The 17421-nt window shown below is 50.5% G+C and overlaps 1 protein-coding gene across 2 annotated transcripts in view; it reads right to left on the minus strand.

The window, feature by feature from the left end:
• The window catches only part of RNF216 (ring finger protein 216), an 89237-nt gene that overhangs the window by 60392 nt on the left and 11424 nt on the right, over positions 1-17421 (minus strand). Inside the window, exons 2-10 of one of the 2 annotated variants that reach the window (XM_053276446.1) lie at positions 13703-13831; positions 12580-12719; positions 9642-10466; positions 8948-9024; positions 7319-7421; positions 5880-6044; positions 5278-5392; positions 2209-2348; positions 934-984 (exon numbers count right to left, since the gene is read on the minus strand). In XM_053276446.1, the coding sequence (XP_053132421.1) occupies positions 934-984; positions 2209-2348; positions 5278-5392; positions 5880-6044; positions 7319-7421; positions 8948-9024; positions 9642-10466; positions 12580-12719; positions 13703-13769 (1683 nt within the window). In that variant the 5' untranslated portion in view covers positions 13770-13831. Of the gene's footprint in view, positions 1-933; positions 985-2208; positions 2349-5277; positions 5393-5879; positions 6045-7318; positions 7422-8947; positions 9025-9641; positions 10467-12579; positions 12720-13702; positions 13832-17421 lie in introns of those variants that run through there. The other variant, XM_053276448.1, reaches the window with a different exon arrangement.

Raw genomic sequence — 17421 nt, forward strand, 5'->3', positions numbered from 1 at the left:
CTTTGAATCCAGTGAGCCGAGTTCACACCTGGGTGGGGCCTTTCTATTGGGGAGGGGGCTGCAGCTCAGGGATAGGACTCATTCTGTGTTGCTCCCGAGGGCAGGACTAGAACCAGAGGGCGGAAATTCCAAAGAAGCTGATAGGCAGGAGGAAATTCTCCTAACGCCTAGCCTGAATTTCCCAGCGGTCTTCACTGTCAGGCCTGGGGGCTGGTGGGGGCCCCCGTCAACCCTAAGTGCAGCTCAATGACTGTTTATTGGGCTTGGGTGAAGCGCTGGCCAAAGCTGAATGCTCTGTGCACAGCCCTCTTGGAATCATGCAGAAACGACGGGCCCCATCGTGCCCAGGGTCCACGGGGTCCTGGAAGGCAAACAGAACCCTCTTGAGCCTCTGCACCATCTTGGAAGGCGTGCCCAGCGTGCGGGGAAGTGTAGTCCTTCCCGGCACTTTCCTCAGAGGAGTGCTTAAGAGAGGGCTCCGTCTCTCTTAAAGGGCCCTCCCAGCACCCTGGCAGAAGCACCGGCACTGCACGGAGAGCGGCACGGTAGGAAACGGCTCTCACACGCCAGGTGGGGGTTTTCCTTGCCCAAGTGGCCTCTGGTTGAAAAGCAGTGAAAGTCACGGGGCTAAAACGGTCAGCGATCAGGGCTGCAGTGGCAATTCCCTGCACTGAGCGGGGAGCAGGAACAGAAAGCTTGCAAGGTCCCACCCTAGTAGCTCTCCTATCAGGCTGGGCAAGGGCAGGACTAACAGTGAAGGCAGCTAGACATGGGGAAGTGGGTTGGGGGGTGGGGGTGGGGAGTGAGAGAGAAGCAGGCTAGTTTGCACCCCTCCTCCCCTTAGCCAACCTGCGTCAGGCGACAACCATTTCCCTTCACTGATGGTGTCAGTATGGCTTGGAAGAGTCTTGGGAAGGCGACTCGGGGACTTACTTTCTGATACTGCTCTTCATTCATCTGCAGCGCAAGGAGGAAGTCGGCGTGCTGAGAAGAGACACATACAGACCTACTCAGGGAGGCCCACACCAAGCCTTCCATGGCATCACTGGCATTTTCACCGGGGTAATGAGCTTATTCTCCTGGCTTCTTCAAGCAGAGAAGCTACTCCGAGAAGCTTTTTCTTTGCTGAAAAGCAGAATAACTGGCCCCATTTTACCTATTTCAGGGGCTGCCAACCTGTGGTACGCCCGGTGTTTCTGGACTACAACTCCCATCATCCCCAGCCCTAGGTTGTGGCTGGGATGATGGGAGTTGTAGTCCAGCAACACCAGGAGGACCACAGGTTGGGAGCCCCTGAAATAGTTAAAATGGGGCCAGTTATTCTGCTTTTAGTATACTTTTGAGAGTCCAAGTATACTATGTCAACCAGATCACCACATGCCTGTTGACACTCTCAAAGAACTCGAAAAGGTGAGTGAGGCAAGATCTGCCCTTGCAGAAGCCATGCTGGTTCTCCTTCAGCAAGGAGAATACATGTATGTCATCCAGTGTTAGCACATTAGCAGCAGGACACACCAGCATTCCAAGTCGCTTATGAGAGGAGAGCCGGTCTTGTGGTAGTAAGCATGAATTGTCCCCTTTGCTAAGTAGGGTCTGCGCTGGTTTGCATCTGAATGGGAGACTATACAGATGAGTACTGTAAGATATTATTCTTAGGAGATGGGGTCGCTTTGGGAAGAGCACCTGCCTGCTTGCATGCAGAAGGTTCCAAGTCCCCTCCCTGGCAGCATCTCCAAGATAGAGCTGAGAGAGATTCCTGCCTGCAACCTTGGAGAAGCTGCTGCCAGTCTGTGAAGACAAGAGTGAGCTAGATAGACCAAGGGTCTGACTCAGTATATGGCAGTTTCCTATGTTCCTAAGTTCTGTGCAGATTATTTGATTCTTAGCCTATACAATTAGCTAGGTTTTTTTTTCCATGGACAGACCTGAATTCAAGTCTGTCAGTGAACAAAATCAATTCAGCCAGGGGCAAAACAGCTCTCGCAGCTGTACCTGAAGTCCACAGGGAGGGGGGGGGGAAACCACTGAAATAAAAATCAAGCCATTTGCAAACAAACTTGGCATTTGACTTTCGTATTATAGCTTCAGCAGTTTTCATTTGATAAAGTTGGTTGCGGGGGCGGGGGGGACCTGCATCTTATCAAAGACTTTAATCACTGCCTCTCAACCGCCAGGAGGGCCCAACCCTGCGCACGGCACCCGACTCACCTCCGCCATCTCTTTCACCTTCTGTTCGTAGAACTCCCTCTCGAGCTGCACAGCAGGAAGGAGAGAGAACTGGTCGTAGCTCCTGTAGTGCCTCCTTTTGTTCTCCAAGAAGAACATGCGCTTCTCAACCTTCATCTCGCCTACAGCACCATTCGAAAGAGCGCCCAAAGGAGAGAAAAGAGAAGGCTTGTCTTAGCGGAGAGGAAACCACAGGAGATCAAAAGGCTCCCCACGGGGAGACTCACATGACAAGAGCCCACAGCAGCTTCGCTCTTTATCCCGCTGTCTCCAACAGGACCTCTGGCGAGTGGGATCGGACTTGTTCCCACTCTACAGGTGGGAGGAGTGACAGCTGAGCACACCTTAAAGAATCAATACCTCAATCACAAAAGACTCAAGAATATTACTGCGTGCCTACCGTCACGGCAGCATGCACTCTTTGCTAAAAGACGTTCCAAGCCAGGGCAATCCAAGACCAGAGGAGAGCCGGTCTTGTGGCAGCAAGCACGGATTGTCCCCCTTTGCTAAGCAAGGTCCGCCCTGGTTTGCATTTGAATGGGAGAACTACATGTGTGTGCACTGTCAGATATTCCCCTTAAGGGATGTGACTGCCCTGTGAAGAGCACCTGCATGCTTGCATGCGGAAGGTTCCAAGTTCCCTACGTGACAAGACAGGGCCGAGACAGATTCCTGCCTGCAACCTCGGAGAAGCTGCTGCCAGTCTGTGCTAGATGGGCCAACGGTCCGACTCGGTATAAAGCGGCTTCCTATGTCCCAGGTTCTGCATAAAGAGCAGCTGAATTCCGCAACCTGTTTGTATTGTGCAAATGTGCATAATTTCACTAGTACTGTGTAATTTAATATGGTTCTTCAAGGCAAGGAGCAATCATCTGATCTTACACTTGTGTCCTGCTTGTGAAATACTTTTGAAGTCAGTGGTCTAATTTTACTTATTCGCTGCACTTTTAGTTTGCTTTTCACCAACTGATTCCAAGGCAGCTTCCAAGTTGCCCAAACATGCAACAGAAAAACTGAAAGGCACCAAATAAAAACGAAATGTAGGTACGAGCAGAGCAACACACAATACATATAGCAGTAGCTAACATGCCCCCGAGATCTGCTCCTGGCCCCAAGTTCCAAGGAAGAGAGCAGTTTTAATTCATTCTCAAAGGGAATCAAGAGGAGTGAGAGAGCAGGTCTCTTTGGCGAGGGACTTGCATAGTCTTAGGGGCTACGATCAAGGTGGACCTGCCTGTGAGAGAGATACTCAAGCATTCGGCATTCAGAGCAGACCCTCTAAGTTCACTAGGGAGCAGGAAGTCCTTTAGAAATCCAGATATTATTTCTCAAATTTTTCAAATTTGTAGACCACCCCAAACTTTCAACTCTGGGAGGATTACAACAACATAAAACAAATTAAAATGAAAACTTTAACACAATCTAAAACCACAGTCAAATTAAAAAGCTTGGGTGAAACATGAGTCTTTGAGGACAGCTTTTAAAAAGCTGTCAGAAACAGGGAGGCTCTTATTTCAGCAGGGAATGCAATCCAGAGTCTCGGGGCGGCAACAGAAAAGGCCCGTCCCTGCGTAGCCAACAGATGACAAACCTCTCCTGATGATCTCAATTAGGGCTTTAAAAGGTCAACATCAATATCTTGAATTAAACCCAGAATTTATTTTTTTACATTTATAGCCCACTCTTCCTCCAAGCAGCCCAGAGTGGTGTACATAGTTTTGTTTATCCTCACAACCAACCCATGAGGTAGGTTAGGTGGAGAGAGAAGCGACTGGCCCAGAGAAACCTAGTAGTTTTCATGGCTGAATGAGGATTTGAATTCTGCTCTCTCTGGCCCTGGCCCAACCTTCTAACCATGACACCTCACAAACAGTACAACTCTTCCAAGATGGGGTGATATGACCCACTGAGCAGGCCCAGATGCTCAGCTAGCAGTGCATCGTGCAGATAATTCCATAATAAACTCAAAGTGAACATGCAAAGCCCTTCAGGGAGGGCTGGCGGGGTGGGTGGGTCCACCAACCACTTCTGTCCCTGAACCCTGGGCCCAGTGACATCTCCCAAGCCTGCATGTGGTGGCCCCATGACTCTGCATTGCCAAGTCATGTGAGGTACGAGGCTGTGGTAGGCAGAGGAATGGGAACCTCTGGAGGCAGGGAGCTGTACGGGGAATGAGGAGGAGGCGGCAAGATGAGAGTCAAAGCAAGTCAAGTTCCCAAAGCAGTTTACATAGAAAAATAAAAATAAATAATGATGGATCCCTGTCCCCAAAGGGCTCAAAATCTAAAAAGAAACGTAAGATAAAAACCAGCAACAGACACTGGAGGGATACTGTGCTGGGGATGGACAGGGCCAGTTGCTCTCCCCCTGCTAGCTAAATAAAGAGAATCACCACTTTTAAAAGGTGCTTCTTTGCTCAGTTAGCAGGAGAATAACTGAGTTATTCAAGGGTTATAACAATAATCCCTGGTGAACATGTGCTACCTGAGCCTATGACTGAGCATGGTGAAGGTTTTAGGCATCTTTTGCCCTCAGAAGCAAAGGGAGGTGTGAGTGTCTTGAGAGAGTATTCTTCAAGCCGAGAAATTATCTGACCAGAAATTTTCTGATTCAAGCCCTCCTTCCTCCACTCCTCACTCTCCTGGTTGTCTGTCTGTTAATTGCAAACATTCTCCACTGAATTCCAGTGAGGCAGTTTTTTTCGGGGGGGGGGGGGTTGCCCCCAGTTTTTTCTTTTCAGATTTTTATGGAACTGACATATCTGTGGGTAACCTCAAATTGCCAATATATCCCTCTCACCTGCAGGTAGTTCCAGTGACACATCCATAAGGACAAGAACATTTCCAGCTCTTTTGGAACAGATATAAAAGTTTTTCTTCCATAAGAACTTAAAAGGCCACACTGGACCATGGTTGCGAAGATGCATTTCTTACTGCACAGGACACTGGGAGTTTTATAGGTCATCATCAGCACCTTGAATGAGGCCCAGCTGGCAAGGGGGACACAGGGCAGACACAACTGAACGGGTTTGCCTTGGCAGCTGTGACTCACCTTGCTCAAATTTGAAGTCTATGTAGGAATATTGGTTCATTTCTTTCCTCCTTTTTCGCTTCCCACTGGTTTCAGGAGACAGTTCCTGCCATTTTTTGATGGCGTCAGAGAAGGCCTGAAAAGGTAACCCATGAGCAAAGAAACAGGAGAGTAATGTGACGTTTGTTTTTTTAAACTAAATATACAGGTAACACAACATGTCAAATCAGATCACAGTCTATTTAGGGTACCCGAAAAATCTGTACAGCAAAATTTGAGGAAAACATTTTATGCAAGTGAAAAATTTTACAAGGAATTCTTTCCAGGAAGTTTTCCCATTCAAAAAGGTTTCCAGAAAACCCACATCTCTGATACTAAATCACCCCAGATGTTGTAGCCTTTTCTCATGGGGAAGATGCTTCCACCCCTTCTTTTGATTGCCCCTTTCCTTCAGCAAGCTTGTTATTCAGGTGCCTTCAGGCCATGCCCATGACCCCCTGCAGAACTTACTGCCGAGTCAACCCAAATGGGCCACACATCTCCATTTTGATGCAGAGGAAGGCAGCACCAGGGGACCCGGGGCAGGGGGAGAGAAAGACAACCAGAAGCCCAAAGGGAAGCACCTTTCGTGTGATTGCATAGTGTCCCTTGAGTTCATGTAGCGCCCACTTGATGTCCTGACTGCTCAACATTTTGAAGTCGGCCATTAGAAGGTCAGCGGCTTGGTTGAAGCAACGTTGGTCAAGCGGGTCAAGTTTGGAGTAGTCAAAGTAGTCCACTTTAGGCACCTGGAAAGGGAGAGAGAGGAGACGGAATGGATTGTAAACATTTGTTTTACTACGTTTTTAATCCACCCTCAAGGAAGCATACGTGACACCACCTCTAAACTACGCTGTAAGGTAGATTAGAGTGACTGGCCCAAAGTCCACTCAGTTGTTTTGTGGCGGAACAAGCACTGAACCCAGGTATCTCCAGTTTGAGTCCGACATGCTCTGTCCAAACACTACACTGGCTTCTCAGGAAGATGTGGAGAACCAAGAGGTGCTTCCCCCAAATCTTCACAATGTGTTTAAAAAATCCACAACTAACCTGGCCTTTTGCAATATCGCCAAGGCAGTCAACATAAAACCTTAAATTAAAACGTCTACATGCACTTCATAAAATGACATCATAAAAGACGCTGGCATGTTTAGAGGAGAACACTGGACAAGGTTGGAGGCTGGGCCGACCCAGCTACAGAGACCAACTGAGTGGCCACTTGGGCAAGCAGCCACAGTGATGCATCCTGTGCAGAAAGTTGCTGCACTTCCCAGGAGAGCTCAGGTAAGCCACTGTTTCTCAGCTTCCATATCTGTAATATAAGGGATACTCCTGGCCTACCTTACAGGGTGGTGCCAACGATTACTGACAAATGCATGTGCAAAGTTTTGAACTACAACTCCCATCATCCCAGCTACAATAGGTTGTGGCTGGATATGGTGGGAGTTTAGCTCAACAGCTGGAGGGCCACGTTTGCCCATCCCTGTTATGAACACTTCAGGAGAATGCCATAGAGATACAAAAGTGTTACTGGAACCCTTGAATATTGCAGGGGTAACCTGCCATGGGAGGACCATAAAAGTTAAAATTGTGATATTCAAAACTTAAAATTAACCTGGAAAATGGGGTTAGGTTCCTGGGAGTGGCTGAGAAGCTGTGGAGGGATGCATTTAGCTTCAACATCCCAACTGGAAAACTCTGCTACAGACTGAAACTTCTCACACAATAAATGAATTTGTGTACCAGGAAGTTGCCCACAAAAAGTCAAAACCCAGAGACACTAAACCTATGATATCTGCAGGTCTCCAGATCTGAAGTAGTTTCACAGGAAGAAGAAGGAAAAAACCAAGCAAGGACTGTATAGACACACCCAAGAAGGGGCCATTAAAAATAACTGTGTTAACCCTTTCCTCTCCCCAATCTCTAGGCACTCTACCAGCAAAAGCCAGAGTCTAAGTCTCCTGCTTACATAAAACCAAAACATCGTTATTGCATTTGCCAGATATCCAGATTTCTCACTTGCCTTTGTCTCATCTTGGCTGGAGAGCAGGCTGCTATTTGGATTTAAGACCACTCTGCCTTCCTTCTTTGGATAGTCTGGGTTTTCCAGAAGAAAATTACAAAGTCTGCAAGGCAGGAGAGAGAGAGAGAGACGGTTACTTGGAAATAGCTGCACTTTGCACGGTTTTTCAGAAGCGGCACACCCAGGGGGCTTTGGCAGACATCTAGTAGCAAGTGAGAAAGAAATGGGAGTGCCTGGTGCAACAGAGAGACAAGAGCAGAATGGCAACAGGATGCATGTTCCATTCCTGGTTACACCATCTATAAAAAGATCAATTTGTCATGGGAGGCCACTAGATGGCCTTCATTTGCACCTGGTATTCACACACCAGAGGATGCGTTTTGATGCTCTTCCCTCTGCGGTATTCGAGGGCAAGTTGATCAAAACTCCAGATCTGGAGCGTTTGCATCCCTGGGTTCAGGAGCAGTTAAGACAATAAAGCCTGTTTTATTATACCACCTAGTTTTAAAGGAATTCGGTGTAAATTTTATTTCTCCTTTATTTCCTAGTTTCCACCTCATTCTGAAGAACTGCATGTTTCTTTTCTCCTATCAGACCAAACTGAATGATTACTTATAATGTTGCCAAATTTTGTGTGGTGGCAATAGAGTCCATTATGGGATTATTCAAAATTCTTGCTGAATTTGAATGCAACTGTTGCGGGTGGAGGGGTTCGGTGTGTTTCTGTGAGCAACTAGAATAATGCCTCTGTTCTGAACAGGTATTAGCGTGTTTTAATTTTGCTGGCCGATGACCAAAATAAAGTTTGAACTGGACAGGAAGACAAGGAGGCGGAAAGAGAATGGGTAAGAAGAAGCCTAGTGGCATCAGGAGGGAAGGGAAGGAAGAGAGTTTAAAGGGGTTAAGTGGACCACTGTAGAGGCAAGGAAGTGCTATAAACACTTTCCAACACAAGCCAAGGGTGACCGAGGAATCCTCCTTCAGGACAGGGAGCTGGCGTCAACAAGTCGGGACCAGGGCTGTCCCTCAGTTGAAGAGGAGGTGGACAAGCTGCTTCGGACTGTGCGTCCAACCACCAGTTCTCTTGACCCGTGCCCAACTTGGCTTATTTAATCTAAAAATCAGATGGTCGGAGAGGGTCTGGTAAACTTCACAAATGCTCCTCTGAGGGAGAGCAGGATGCCTCCTTGTCTTAAGGAGGCTGTCATTAGACCGTACTTGAACACACACACACACACACTCCAGCACTAGCAGTCCTGGCAAACCCCAGGAATACCTGGACTGAGGCGCGCCACAGGCTCCCTCACCAGTGCCGGCCATGCTTCGGACCAGCACACACAGCTCTCGGCTACCAACTATTCCAGCCCTTCTCCCCATCAACTGTATCAGCACTGCATGCCATCACACAGCCTGAAGCCCTTGAATCTGCTGGGGTTTTACTGAGGACGAGAGGCCCTGGAGAGGGAGAGCCAAGGGCAGACACGGAAGCCTAAAGCTCCCAGCAGCTGACCCAGAGATCGAGTCCTGAAGAATTCCCTTCCTGCTCTGCAGAGGTGCCTGACGTGGGCTTGTCAGCTCAGCAACGCCGAGGGTCTTGACTGGGCCCACCACAAGGCCTTCCATACTCACATGTTTAAGTCACAGCAGTTTTTGCTCTGTATTAATTCCTCCATGTATTCTCTCGTTACATCGGGAAACCTGGCTTCCTGGGGGGCGGGAAGAGAACACAACACCACTTGCCATCAGTGGGCAGGCAGCTCAAGAAAAAGAATTTCACATTTACAGCAAGAGGCGGCGTGCTCGGGGGGGGGGGGGGCGGGATATTGCAACACAACCGGGGTGAACACTAGAGATCAGGGGTTCCCCACCTGTCTGCCGCTCTTAGGCCAGAGCTTACCGACATAACCCCTCTTTCCCCACGTTTTGCCCACGACTCGTCATTTTCATCCTTATTTTTAATGACTGCATGTGCTGAAAACTAACCTCGCCCCCTGCAGGTCAAGTCATGGTTGGTTGGGGCCCAACGGGGGCACCCGGGTTGTGTACCCCTGGTGTGGACCAGGGCTGCACAACTGTGGCCCTCCTGCAGAGGTGGGGCTACAGCTCCCAGGACCCCCACTACTGGCCACTGTAGCTGGGGAATTATATGGGTTGTGGCCCAACAACAGTTGGAAGGCCGAAGTTGGGCAGGCCTGGCGCCAACCATACGAAACGGACATGGGTCCGACTCCATCGAGGGCAGCTTCGTACATCTACTCCTCCCCCTCCCTCGCCACCACGTTGCCACCTCCCCCTTCCGGCATGGCGGCTTCACAGAGCTCACCGTCTCTCTGATGAGCAGCGCAACGAGGTCTTTGTCCAGCAGCGCAGCACCTTGCTGGAGAACGCTCCCAGAGCCAGGCTCCAGCGACGCTTGGACGGGGAAAGCCGGGCCTGCCTGCTCGTTTATTGCTGCTTGCTGGCCTCCCTTTTCTTCCGGAGGGTGAGCCAGCTGAGGGGAAGCGGGGCCCGGGATGCCATCCTGCTGAGGCTCAGGCCTGGGGAAGGCCGGCCCAGGCGCTTCCCCCTGGTACGCCCTCGGCAGGGGCCCCAGTTCGATTCCCCGTTGCGCCGGCCGTGGAGAACGGAGATCAATCACAGTAGGGGCCTCCTTGTCTGCAGGTTGGAAATACGGGTGATCGAGCCGCGTGTTCTCCTGGATGCAGCGGGCAGTCCCGCCCGGGTTGGGGGCCAGCCGCGGCTGCACGTCCTGATCCCCCTGGGCCTGCCTGTCCTGATCGGCCACCAAGACCACCTCCTCTACGTTAATGACCCCATTCTTGCTGTGGGGTCTCGGCCCTCCTGTCTGGGCCACACTGGGCCCAGGCTCCGGAACGGCCCCGCCATCCTCCCTCGGCCCGGCAGGCTCCAGGGACTGCGGCAGCTCCAAGACCTCCTGCTCGCTTCCCCGCTTCCCCAGCGCCAGGCCGCTCGCCTTGGCACAGTTCCGGCGAGTCCCGTGCAGCCTCGGGGAAGGGGGGGTCATCTTCTGCCCACCGTGAGGCTCTGCCACCCCATCGCCTCTGGAGCCCCCTTCCCCTGGCTTCACGCTTTGCCAGTGGGCAGCTGGCCTGATGACGTTGGGGCGCAGCAGCTGCTTGTTTGCGGTCTGCAGAGGAGACAAAGAGCAGTCAGCCGTCGACACATTCCTTTGCAAGGACCTCGTTTCCAATCTACACCATCACGCACACTGCCTTTCAGAACATAGTTCAGAGCAGTGATCTTCACTTCCCCCCCACCCCAACAAAGCAGGGGCCACTGATGGCCAAAAACCCCCCCTCCCATGTGAGAGGCATTCCCCCCCGTGCTGATCTCCGCACAGTACTGTGCTTTTCTCGGTGCTGGGAGGGTCTCGGTGCTGGCTTTTCTCGGTGCTGAGAGAGATGGGGAAGAGCTCTCAGAAGAGCTCTGTGGGGAAAGTGCTGGGAAGGACGACCCTTCCCAGCACTCTGTGCATGCTTCCCAAGATGCTGCAGGGACTTGTGACGAGCCGCACCCTGCTCACCGCCGCTCTGAGTCACTGCTAACGAGAGGGGTCTGTTCCCAAAACTAGGCAGGTTAATAATTCTATGACGTTGGGGACCAGTTTTATAGAGAATGGTGCTCTACTTCCCTCCCTCCCTCCCTCCCAAAGCTTTCGCTGCCGCCACGAAGCTTTTCTTGCTTAGGTTTGTGTCCTGACAACCTCTTGGTAGTCTAACTGAGGGCTGCGTGGGGAGAAGGACACTGAGTGAACTTGAAAACAACACAAAGTGAAGTGCATTTATGCACAGCAGCTCAGAGGTTTCTCTCTGCCAAAGCAGGGCTATACAAGCATCATGGTGACTATAACACTCGATCCAACTTAGTCCTTTAACAGAAGCTAGACTTATGACATAAATATGACAAATATTTTATATACCGCTTTTCAACCCAAGTCCTCAAAGCGGTTTACATGGATATAAATTGAGAAATAAAACGTCGCCCTGTCCCCCAAAGGGCTCACAATCTAAAAAAGATAGACACCAGCAACAGCTACTGGAGGGATGCTGTGCTGGGGACGGAGAGGGCCAGTCGCTCTTCCCCTGCTATGCTCAGGAACTCATATGTTGGATACAGCAAGCGTCCCTCGACTCTTAGCCCCTTTTACTGGAAACAACCACCTTGGTTAAAGATCCGTGTATATATCCCATAGACATGCAGCATCTCTACAGAAGAGTCATGCTTGCTGACTAGAGGTATTCGCAACTAGCCACCCACCTCCCAGCATCCAGCCCAACCTCCACTAGAGCTCCTCGCCCGAGCCGTCTCTGTCACGGGCTCCTTCAAGCCCGAACGACGATGACCTCTTTCTCAGGTAACACTCAGACTGCTGAACTGTCAGCCTCTGCTCCGTTCTAAAGCCCTCCCCAGGAACCCCACCTTGGCTCCGCACAGGCCAGTAAACAACCGCTCAGGGAGCCACACTATTATTCATTGATTGATTGATTGATTTGATCTATATACCGCCTGACTCCAAAGGTTCTAGGCAGTTCATGAAAATAAACACGACAAAAACAAAGACAGACTGTTAAAACAAATTCAAAACACTCAAAGATTACTTTTTTTAAAAAAGTGTGTCTTAAAATGTGCCTTTTAAAGGCTGGTACGGATGTTAAACCACGAACGTCTACAGGGAGCGCATTCCATAGCCCAGGAGTGACTACAGAGAAGGCCCGTCCCCAAACCACCGCCAGATGAGCTGGTGGCATCTGGAGACGGACCTCCCTCAATGACCTCTTTTAACATGCAGCGGGGACCATGCAGAAGGCAGCACTCTCCCAGGTGACCAGTGGGGGCCACCAGTGTCTCATACTGTCTCTACCCAAATGGAAGACTGTGCATTTAACATGATCCCTCCAATTTCTAACATCAAAGATGGGCCACAGAGTCCAGCATTCTCCCAGAAGGGGTCACCACTGCCCCAAGAAGCTAATAAACAAATCAAAATGGGAGTTCCAACAGAACTGGGCAAAGTGCAGCAGTAAGTGGTAGGCACAATTGCCTCCTGCAGGTCTTGCCACGAAAAACACTGATCTAGACTCCCTTCAAAGCCTGGTTGGTGTTTTCCACTGGCACCTAATTGTGCCAAAGTATCTGTGTAGGAAAGATACCGTATTAGCTGCATGCAAGACTCATTTCACCTATTAGGAACCAATCACAAGTTTTCATTTTGCCCTACAGAGAGGAAAAGGACGCGTTACCTCCATCAAGATGACGACATCGTCGTCATCATCCTCATCTTCCCACTGCCGGCGAATGGGAATGTCCAGCATCACAGGCAACTCTTCATCCGAGGAGTCTGAGATGGTGATAAGGCCTTCGTCCCTGTGGTTTATCCTGTCTGAAGAAAGGAATGCAAATATCTACAGAGTTGATTTTATTTAAATCAAATTGATTTGCATCATGATTTAAATCATTTCACAGAAGGACTCAATTTTAATGATTTAAATCACAATTTAAATTACTAGTCAGGAAGATTATATTTTCCATAAAAGTACATTCTTGTTGTCTTAACATAACCTTATTTAGAAACAGATGCAGGTTTCATTTTTAGAAGGTAGGTACACACTTCTCATAATGCCATTTCATCTGGGCAACCAGGCTTTGCATTTCATTGTTGCATTTTGCACTGCTACCTACAGGTACCGGAACTTCATTGGAATATTCCCAAACCGGGTCTCTTTCATGGCCTGCTGCCATTATGGGTGTCCCCCTTCCACAATAAAGGATATACTGGGAAAACAATTCCTCAAGACTGCATGGAGATGTTCTGCTCACTTTTGGTTTCACTTTCTATTCCTCTCCTCTAGCCCTTGCATTTCTATCCAGTCTCCTCGCTCAGATCTACTCCAACCCCCCAAATCCTCTATTCATTCAGTGACCTTTTCTCTGCAGTTTGCCGGGGGGTGGGGGTGGTGCGCACACAGCGGCAACAGCTTGGATAGATTAAACCTGGGACCTTGTACATGCAAAGCAGATCATCTAGCACTAAGCTACAACTCCATCCCATGGGGATCACGCTCCGTCCAGCTCCATACTGCCGGCATTGACCAGCTTTACCTGGAGATGCTGCCAGGGAGGGAACTTGGGGCATCCTGCCTGCAAGCATACAGGTGCTCTTCTCAGAGCGGCCCCATCGTATCTAACAGGGCTCATATGCAGTCACCCATCCAACTGCAAAACAGGGCAGACCCTGCTTAGCAAAGGGGCTGGTCACACTCTCTAGCACAAGACCAGCTCTCCTCACCAGTTGTGCACCTGTCATCCAATCATTTACCCACCCCACACAAAGAACCTGGAAGGACCAGGAAACTAGTGACTTACCTGACCCTCGGTGGCTCCGGAAGCTGTTCAAATCAATGACTTCTTCATTTCCACCTCCCTCTTCCATGTTCGAAAGCTATGCACGGAGGAAGCAGCACCCGAGCATGGCACTCACTCCTTCAAGAGCACCTGGAATGACAAGAGACCAACATGATGGTGCCCCTTGGGAGGCTTTTTCCCACACAGTACAGACTCCTCCAGGAAGAGCTGACCCACTGCCTGCTTTTTATCTCCTTAGCATCAGCAGCTGGTCAAGAATCCATCTCTATCTTCACAGCAATGGTCTTAATTGGGAGGTGGGAGTCAGTCAGTGAAGCTCAGAAAATCCTTGTCCAAATACGCAGTAACCCCCTTCAACAATGATTAATCTACCCAACGAGCAGGACGTCCATCTGAAGGTCCACCAGGCAAGCACAACATCTCGCACTTGCTGTAGAATTTTCTCCCTTGAGGCTATCTGGTCTGATTCACACAATCTGGGAGTCGGTTCCACTACACACTGAGACCTCAGCTTGCATTGGTTTTAGATTCATATATTATTTGTCTAGAGGTGGGTTGTGTGGATTCTGGCTAAACAGGGCCTGTAAGTCCCAAGCCAGACAGTTCTAGGTTGCTAAAGCCGTGTCTGAGCCTGGTCAGTGGTTTTAGATTAGGCTTCTTCAAGCCTACCTGGGATCAGAGCAATCTTTCCACTGAGAGTAAATCCCTAGGAGTGCATAGAGTAACCCCCGGTGAGTCACACAGACATAACGCCAAACCTCAGGTAGGCATACCTGAGGTTAGGCGCTGAAGCTGAGAATTGCGCCACACACAATCCAGGAGACGAGGTTTCGTTACCTCCGCTCGCGGCCTAGAGAGCTGCCCCTCCCTCTTCCTAGTTCTCCAGGCTCAGTCCCAGCACTCGAGGCGCTACCTGCCCTGCCAGCCTGTGGGCATGGCTTCAGAGTCTCACTCGCACAGCAGCCATTGGCTACAGTGTCAGCAGAGGCGTTCCTACTACGCTCAGATTCCCCCGTATTGGCAGGGCAAAGGCAAACCTCCTTTCCTCCCAACCATCACGTGGCTCCACTCCAAGGCTAGAACTGCTTCCCCCTGAGTAAGAAGCCTGGCCAAATGCCCCATAGAACACAGGTTAAACAGCAGAACCCAGAGAAGTATGAAGAAAGCTGCATATGCCCTCGTTCCAGCTGGGGGTGGGGTGGGGATCCAGCCTCTCCCACCCTGCCCCTTCCAAGCAGCTCTCCCTCGATCCCCACAACACCCCTCCACTCCCTCAGAAGCCACCCACTCGGAAGGTGCCTCTTTGTCCAGTTAGCAGGAAATATAAAGCAAGCCAACAAGTCGTCCTGGGTCTTTCCCACCCTCAAATGTCCTCATGCCCACTACTGATTCTGGGATTCTTCACAGGAGGGAAATCTAGGGACACGGCGTGCCTGTTGCCAGGCACAGAAAGGAGCGGGGACGAGTCAGAGAATTGGGCAGCAAAAGATGCCGGCTGCCTAGAGCTGACACATTCTGGAGCTGCTCTGAGCTTCCTTCTCTGTGGTCGTGGGAGGAGCTTCCGCACGTACCCCAGGTTGCATCGGGCTCTGTATTTGAACAACGCGATGTGGCCAGCGGACCCGCGGTTTCAGCCCAGGAACACAGGAAGCTGCCATATACTGAGTCAGACCCTTGGTCCATCTCGCTCAGCATTGTCTACACAGACTGGCAGCGGCTTCTCCAAGGTCTCAGCAACCTTGCCAACTTGAAACTGAGGGTTCAAATTGAGATTCTGAGGCACTAACAGAACTGCACTCGGGGGTGGGGATCCCGCGTTTGGTTGGTCAGAAACGCCGAACTCAGGTGCGTTGAACCACAGTTTGACGTTATGTCCAAACTGGGTTAGTTTCTAGCCCTCACGATGCAACAACACAGTTTAGAACATTGATCCTTACTTTTTCAAGTGGGGGCACCTTTGGGCAAAAAAACCCTTCAATGTGAGAGCCCTTTCCCATGGTGCTGACCTCCACATAGTACTGCTCTTTTCTCAGGGTGGGGAGGGCCCTGAGAGAGAGAGAGAGAGAGAGAGAGAGAGAGAGAGAGAGAGAGAGAGAGAGAGAGAGAGAGAGCTCCCAAGAGCTCTAGGAGGAAAGAACTGCAAGAGCTTCACTTCCCAGCACTCGGTGCACACCTCCCAAGAGGGTAATGGGGTTCAAGAGAGCTCCATTTCCCTTAGAGGAGTCCCCGGGCGCTGGGCAAGGTGCAGCAGTGCACAGTGAGAATGGAAACCTGCACATGGTGCCAGAGTAGTCAGCTCTGGCCAAAGCTTCAGACTAGGCCTGATAGGCAATTCGTCAGGGGGCTGCATTTAGGGTGGATGGGGGCCACCACTGGGCCCCAGGCCTTACAACAGGCCTGCACAACATAAGGCCCGGGGCCAGATTCGGCCCGCAGGGACTATTTCACTGGCCCCCAGGTATCCTGCAGCAACACAGGAGTGGGAAACTGCCTTATAGTGCCATCCTGTGCATGCTTTCTCAGAAATATCCTCCATGGTGTGCCCAGTGAGGCTGACTCCCATGTAAGCAAGCCGCATTACAGCCTGAAAGCAACAACAACTGAGGGAGAGGAGAGGACTTGGCATTTGTTTGGGGCTGGCAGGCACTCCAGGGGCCCCACTGGTTGAGCAGGGATGGGACCTATTCTCTGGCCACTATCCCTGGTTAAAACTATGGGTCCATTGACAGGGGGAGCAGATCCACAAGTAACTAATAATATATATATTTTGATTTTGATGTGCTAAATGTCCGATCTTGGCCCCTGCACACCATGTTGTGGATGGTTCTGGCCCACCAGGGCATTTGAGTTGTGCAGCCCTGCCTTATAAGGAAGCACACTGGTTCAGAATCCTGTGCGCTGCCCCAGGCTGATGCCACCCCCCCCCCCGGCTTCACTCTCCTTGTTTGAATAAGGGCATTAAGATACTGGCACTCTGACTGTCAGTCCCTTTCCTAGAAACGGCCTGGAATCCACCCTTTGCACAATGGCAGCCGACTGAGTCAGCATTCCCATCGCTGGGTGCTGGGTCCTTAAAGTGGCCACGCTTACCTTCCCCACGAGAAGCAGCGGCATTCCCCACCGGCAAGCAGGCAACCGGGATCTCTAGCCCAAACAGCTGCACCCAGAAAGGCCAGACCGCTTCAGTGGAAATGTGATATATGGAGCAAAACGGAAGCTCACTCTCGAAGCAAGCACACACTTGCTAGGAACGCTGGCGGCGCCTGGGCCAGTTCCCAGTTACGAGAGTCACAAAACAGAGCAGGAGGAACAGCTGAGCACTCTTGAGAACGAAAACTGAAAGCTCTCGGAGCTGCAGGGCAAGGAATGGCCACGTGTGGCTTTTAGAGTGCCAGGAATATAACGTGCAGCTTCAGGGGTGTTGGAAGCCGCCCCCCGCCCCCCATAATCCAAAGCAGCAGACAAAACTGCACCCTCACAAGCCATACATTTAAACATCAGTGTCAGGAATGCATAGAGCCATTAATTAGTCCAGGAATTGCTAATACTGTTTGGGACATTTTTGCACAATGAAAAGGCACATATCAGGCACCTACTCCTTGGCAGGAGTCTCAAAATTGCCCAGAGGCACAACAGCTAGAAAGCTGAAGTGGGGAACATTTTTAATATTTTTTACATTTATATCCCGCTTTTCCTCTGAGGAGCTTGCTTATGTACAT

The sequence above is a fragment of the Hemicordylus capensis genome, chromosome 13 (assembly GCF_027244095.1).
Source record: "Hemicordylus capensis ecotype Gifberg chromosome 13, rHemCap1.1.pri, whole genome shotgun sequence".
In the NCBI taxonomy this organism is placed as follows: domain Eukaryota; kingdom Metazoa; phylum Chordata; class Lepidosauria; order Squamata; family Cordylidae; genus Hemicordylus; species Hemicordylus capensis.